This window comes from Plasmodium reichenowi, chromosome 6, assembly GCF_001601855.1.
Source record: "Plasmodium reichenowi strain SY57 chromosome 6, whole genome shotgun sequence".
NCBI lineage: Eukaryota > Apicomplexa > Aconoidasida > Haemosporida > Plasmodiidae > Plasmodium > Plasmodium reichenowi.
This window is the reverse complement of record NC_033651.1, coordinates 310,187-317,686: the sequence shown is the minus strand read 5'-3', so window position 1 is coordinate 317,686 and position 7,500 is coordinate 310,187. Positions and strand designations below refer to the sequence as shown.

Genomic DNA, 7,500 nt, shown 5'->3' with positions numbered 1-7,500 from the left:
AAAGAATACAACAGAAGAATAATAAAAAATAAATAAGTAAATATAAATAAATATGTATAGATGTGCTTGTGTACCAAAAAAAAAAATATTTTTAGAAATGTAAACGTATTTGTATAGTTGTAGGTGCATATCATTTTTAAATGTATGAGCTCTTTTTTTTTTTTTTATTTTTATTTTTTATTTTCCTTTTTATAAAAATAAATAAATAAATAAATTGATATATATATATATATATATGTATATGTTTTAAAGCTTCAAAATGGATTTGTTATTTGCAAAAATAATTTGTATTAGTATTTTTATGGTTGTAACAACCTTTGGTTGTTTTATTCCTCATTTAATGGGATTGTACAAAGAAAAAGAAAATGAAGAAAAAAATGAACGTGTTAAAAATATTCTTTCAAATTTGAATTGTTTTGGTTCAGGTTTTATTTTTTCAATTATCATGTTTCACTTATTACCAGAAACTATACATATAATTAGTGACCATGGGAATATAAGAATTTTTAATACATCAGATAGTCAGATGAAAATTTTGTATATCTTTTTCTTTGTATTTATTGGTTTCTGCATGCAATTAGGTTTAGAATATGTACTTCCAGTAGATACTAATATCTGTTGTGTTTCAAATATAGATTCAAAAAAGAAATTGGAAGACACTCTTTCACAGTAATTACAACAAAATAAAAGGAATATATATATATATATATATATATATTATATATATATATATATATATGTGCTTTATTTTTTTTATAGACATATAACAAAAAACGCGAGCACAACAGTAAATATAGAAATGCAGAATATAGTAAGTATTGTAAAAATATTAATATCACACACCTTATCCACCTTTCAACATATACTCTATATATATATATATATATATGTGCGTATGTATTTTGATGTACGTTTTATGTATGTTTTTATTTTTTTATTTGTACAGGATAATATTGATCATATACATGAACATTCATGTGAAGGAGTACATACACGTGATGAAAAAAGCATCGGGAAGTTCTTGGAGATACTCACATTACAGTCTTTTTTTCTAACCATCTCTTTGGCTATTCATTCATGCATCGAAGGTACAAATGTGTTTTTATATATATATATATATTTTTATGTATGTATTATATTAACGTTGTGTTTAACGCTTCCTTTTAATTAGGTATGATAATTGGAACATCAACTGACGTAAATTATGTGTTCATAAGTTCCTTTTGTATTTTATCACATAAATGGATAGCAGGTGTTACGGTTTCTTTATCTTTAAATTCAAATAATATGGTAAAATTTTTATAAAAACCATAAGATTTTTGTATATTTACACATTATAAACATAATATAATATATATGTATATATGTATGCCCCATTTTTGTTTCATTTCATTTTACTTTATTTTTGTAGAACAAAACTATGAAAGCCATTTTGTTGTTGACTTTCGTTCTTTCTTCTCCGCTGGGTATAGTGTTAGGACATATGGCAAAATCAGCAGGTAAAGTTAATAAGATTTGTATATATATATATATATATATTTATATATAGTTTATTTTAAAAGAATATATGAATAATTGTATATAATTTAATTTTTTTTTTTTTTATAGGACAAAAAGTAACGTGTTTAATAAACGCTGTGTCTATAGGAACATTGCTGTTTATAGGATGCGAGGTAATAAAAATAAATACAAGAAATATATATATGTATATATTAATGTGAAGTGTTATATATGTAGGTGTATTAAAAAATGTCATGATATAAATATTATTTTGTATTATATAATATATTATATATTTATGTTGGTTGTATATATATATTTTTAGATATTGTTGAATGAGATAAAACAAAACATAAGCAGAAAAGTACGTTTATGTAAGTGGCTAAGTTTTTGTTTTTCTTGCCTGATCGCATTTGCTTTAATTAGTTTTACAACAAGTATGGCACCTCATACACATGGTGATATAGGTACTCATGTACATGTTCATCATCATGATCATGGTCATAATCATTAAAATTTATTAATTTTTTTTTTTCTTTTTTTTTTTTATGAATTTTTGTTTAAAACAGTAAACATAAAAATATGTATATTTTAGATGTATTTATTATATATATTATTAATTTTTTAATTTTTAAAAATAATGTTTTTTTTTAAGAGTATATAAAAAGATGAAATAAGATAAATAAATAAAAAAAAAAATATATATATATAAATAAATAAATAAATAAAAAAAAAATATATATATAAATATATAAATAAATAAATAAATATATATATATATATATATTTATATATTTATATTGTAAAAATTGTCATTTAAAATTTTTCATTTTTCCCCTTGTCCATTTAATTAACCTTCCACATAAATATAAAATAATATATATACATAATACATATTTATATATTTATATATTTATATTGTAAAAATTGTCATTTAAAATTTTTCATTTTTTCCCTTGTCCATTTTAATTAACGTTCCACATAAATATATAATAATATATATACATAATACATATTTATATATACAATTTTTTTTTTGTTATTTCACTTGCTATAAGATTTGGTCGCGTAATTATACAGGAGGTAATATATCTGAGTTGATCTTTGTAAAATGAATGTAAAAACCTTCAAAATATTATTATTTTGCAAATATTTATTTGCAATTTTTTTTAAATTAATTTTGTTAATATGATTTAGATTTATATGTTCGATATTAATTTTATGAACCTTTTGATTACTTAACATAGCATATGTAAAATATATAACACATGTTAGAATTTTTTTAAGAACTAGGATATCAATTTCTATATTTTCTAAAAACTTTTTAATATTATCTGATGTATATTTTTTATCATTAAATATATTATAATCTGTATTAAATAATTCTGTTGTAATTTCATGAGCATTTTTTTTGAATCCCCTTTTATCATAAATAAATTTATTTAAGAGTGTTTGATTTTTATTATCATTTGCTTTTTCTTTTATTGTTAAATTATTTAATAAGAAATAGATAATATTTGTTAATTTTTTCATAGCCATAGATACACTTTTTAACATATGAAAATTTTCATATTTAATAATATTAATAAAATAAAAACATGTATTCATAAATACCTTTAAAATTATTTTTATATATTCATAATATTTTGTTTTTGATTGTTGAACATACTCATCATATAATCCTATATCATATTCTATAATATCTAAACATAAATTAATACAATGAAATTTAATTGAATATTTAGGTATAATATTTTGTAATATTCTATGTGTTCTAATATTTTTTTTTCGTTTTTCTAATGTAACATTATTTAAATTTTTATTTAATAAATCATTTTCATCTTTTAAACTTATATCATATATAACAAATATAGATAAAATATTTAAAAGATCTTTTATATATTGTAGTATATATGTATGCTCTTTAATTATATTACATATATTTAATGATATTTCATTAAACTCAAAATTTAAGGTTTTATCTAATATAAAATTCTCATCATCTTTTATAAACTTTTTATTATAATCATCAAGATGATTATTATTATTATTATATGTATCATAATAATTATTTAAATTATTTAATTTGTTCTTATTATATATTCTAGTATTCCTATCATAATCGTTTTGTGTTTTAAATAGCTTATCATCATAATAATTGTTATAAATGTATTTATTTTTTCTTTCTTTGTACAAATGGGTGTACGTACTTTTTATATTACGTACGTTTCTTCTTACATTATTATCATCATTATTATCGTCATTATTGTCATCATCATCGTCGTCGTCGTCATCTTCGTCATCGTCGTCATCGTCGTCATCATCATAATCCTCTTCTTCATATACATTTTCATGTTCCTCCTCATAATCATCCGAATCTATAAGCTCATCTTTGTTTTCCTCCCTTATTGTTTTCTTTTTCTTTTTCCTGTTCAAGATTCGTCTTTCTTGCTTGATTTTATTCATTTCCGCAATTTTTAATTTCTTCATGCCTAGATAATTTTGATGTATGTAAAGCAGATAATTTTTATACAGTCTCAACAAATAATAGGTGCTTGAATATATAATATCTAAATTAACAAGGTCAACATTAGTATGATTAATATAATCTTCTGATTTATTTTTATCAACATGAATATCTTCTTTATATAAATTATCAAAAAGTAAGGGATTATTATTATTATTATTATGAAGATCATTATTTTTGATATTAAAAAAATCTTTCTTTGTGTGATTATATTTTTTTGATTTATCAACATGCATCATGATATTATTATGATGATTTGATTTTGTTATTCTGTGTTTCGTAAAGTTACAAGTTGATGAATAACATAAACATTTATATATTAAATTATGATTATTTGTTGTAAAATTATTAACTTCATAAGCTATTTCATTTGACTTCATTAAATAATTATTAATTATTAGATGATTTATAAAAATATTAATATTTTTTAAAATCCATTTACTTATTGTATTAAATAAATATAATCCTTTTTTATCAACAACTTTTAATATAACGGATATATAAGCAATGATTAAAACTGGGAGAGGGATATAAATATTTTTGTTTTGTAAGAAGTTTGTAGGAAATGTTAAAAAAGAAATACTTGGTGACAAATTATTAAATTTATATTCATATAAATTATCAAAAATATTACTTTTTAAAAATAAATTAAATAAATCTTCTTTAAAAACAAATTCATTAATATATGTAGTATCACATAAAGCACATAATAAAAAGCATGTGTGTAAAATCTTATTTTCTAGTTGTTTGTTTAAATGTTGATGAAATACAAATAAATTACCTTTAATTAAATTCTTTATATTATTCTCATCAATTTTTATATCGATTTCATATAAACCAATTTTATTTAATAAAAATATTAATAAATTAATGCTCAAAAGATTTAAATCATTTTTGTTATATAAAAAATTACAACAATATGCTTCTTCATAAATATTCAAACTTTTATTATTAAGATGAATTTGATTTTTTAATCCATGTTTTAAATTAAAGTTTGTAAGTTTATTACTATTATCATTATATATATCATCACTATTGTTATTATATATAATATTATCATTATCGTCATCTTCATAATTTATATCACTATCATATTTAAAATATTTTTTTCCCCTTGTTTTATATTTTCTTTTTTTCTTTCTATCTAATATGTCCTCTGTATCAGTGAACAATTGACTTTTCCTCGATATAAAATTTGATTTTTTTTTATTTACATTAATGTTCGCATTATTCATTTGATTGCTTTCTCCTCTTAACAAAAAGTGTACACTTTTTTCGGCGTTGTAATTTTTTTTTTTTTTTTTTTCATAATCAAAATTTTCTCCTTTATTAGTACCTTTCTTAGGATCATAATAAAAGTTATAATTATCATTATTATTATTATTACTATTACTATTAATATTACTACTACTATTCTTTGTGGTGGTATTATATATTTTCTTTTTACCCTCATAATACATAAAAACTTCAGTGTTATAATCAATAAATTTATAAATGTTATTATAAAAATATATAGGTATAATGCTATTTCTATTTATATAAAAATTTTTATAAGAATCAATAAATAATGTGCTTATAAACTGATTCAAAATTTGTTGATCGATTCTTTTTATTAAGGATAAAAACATATTTTTGGTATGTCCCATATTGTCAAATTCTTCATTATTACAAATACTATTATAATAACCATAATAATTATTATTATTATTATTATTATTAATATTATTATTATTATTATTATTATAGTGATATATATTTAATAATGTATATAAACATTCATATATATATATAATAGTATATTTATTTAATATAGGATGTTTTTTTGTTATTAATATTATTAATAATTCTAATAAATCATCAAAAAATTCATTACTTTTTAACATCAATTTTGAGTATTCATTATGAACATCATAATATATCTTTTCATTGTTAGGAAAATAATCATATAAATCATCAATCAAATTTATATTATTATTATTATTGTCAGATAATCCGTTTGATAATACATTAAAATCTTTTTTCTTTATATTCTTTTTATTTGAATTAATATAATAATAACTGTCACTAAAAAATGTATTATTATTATTATGATGATGATGATTAAGATAACTTTCATTATTTACATTGGAATCATTTAAATCATTTAAGGACATGAAATTTTTATTATTACTACCTCTTAATTCATTAACACTATTACGAACATCCATATAAGGATATGTGTCCTTAATATATATATTCGAATCATTATATATTTTTTTTTTTGGAGGTATATTTAATATATTTCCTTGAAATTCTTTATGCATAATTTTTTTTGAAAAAAGAGTAGACATTTTTAATTTTTTGTTATATTTTAAATTTTCTATTTTAAACTTATCATACTTATCATAATTATTATCACCATAATTAATATTATCACCATTATTATTATTATCACCATTATTATTATTATCACCATTTTCATTATTATCATCATTTTCATTATTATCATCATTTTCATTATTGTTGTGGTTACTTTTACTTTTTGCATCCGTTTTATCCCCTTGTTCATTTCCTAATTTTTCATTATCTTGTAAGAGTTTTTTTTTGGTCTTGCTCTTTTGCTTTTCTTGTTCTCTCCACTCTTTATCATAATCATCTTCAATGTCGCTTTGTTCCATACACCTTAACATGAAATTCTTTTTATTTTTAAACAGATTATGAAAGCCCTTATTAATATGTGATAAATATGTAAATGCAAATTTTTTATTATGTGAAAAGAAAAATATACTAATAAATAGATATACAATAAATAATATAGGTGTTATTTGAATATTAAAATTAATGTAATAAGACGATTTTATAACAAAGGTTATATTTTTTAAATGTTTTTGAATATTATTTATTATATAAAAATAATTCTTTAAATAATATATTTTTTTATTTACAGTATTACTTTTGATTTTTAATACTATATCAATCAAATAGGTAATTTTCTCTATATATGTTTTATATACTAATAACCAATTTTTATAATTAATATTTAAATAATTTAAACTATTATATATATATACATTTTTTTGTAAATAATAATATTCTTTTAATTCTTCTCGTATTCGTTTCTTTCCTTCGAATTTCTCATTATAATTAATACAACTTTTGTTTAAATAATATTTATTTAAAAAAGTTTTTAGGTATGTCTGATTTCCTATAATTTCATTTAGTTGTTCAAAGTTTAAGCAACTATCATCATTTTTTTTATTATGATTATTACCATTTCGCGAATCATCACTCTGATATATTTCATCTTCTTCACTTTTATTAATATAATAACTATCAAACATATGGTCATTATTATTATTATTATTATTATTGTTATTATTATTATTATTGTTATTATTATTATTATTGTTATTATTGTTATTGTTATGTTTTTTTTTTTTTTTATCTTTCTTTTTATTTGATTTAAGTCCATCTTCAAGTTCATTACCAACATA

General features: G+C 19.1%; 2 protein-coding genes across 2 annotated transcripts in view; one reads left to right on the top strand and one right to left on the bottom strand.

The window, feature by feature from the left end:
• Positions 1-259: 259 nt before the first annotated feature.
• Positions 260-2,014, top strand: PRSY57_0607800 (Zn2+ or Fe2+ permease; the record flags this gene model as incomplete). The annotated part of the gene is made up of 7 exons (XM_012906454.2): positions 260-669; positions 760-811; positions 947-1,088; positions 1,172-1,290; positions 1,412-1,499; positions 1,609-1,673; positions 1,826-2,014. 7 exons carry the CDS (start codon positions 260-262, stop codon positions 2,012-2,014), a joined length of 1,065 nt encoding a protein of 354 aa, XP_012761908.1.
• Positions 2,015-2,544: 530 nt separating this feature from the next.
• PRSY57_0607700 (hypothetical protein) overlaps positions 2,545-7,500 on the bottom strand; it is a gene marked incomplete at both ends in the record, with an annotated part of 18,759 nt that continues 13,803 nt past the window's right edge. The window contains one exon of the mRNA XM_012906453.2: positions 2,545-7,500. This exon is cut by the window's right edge and continues 13,803 nt beyond it. Coding sequence (XP_012761907.2) covers positions 2,545-7,500 — 4,956 coding nt within the window.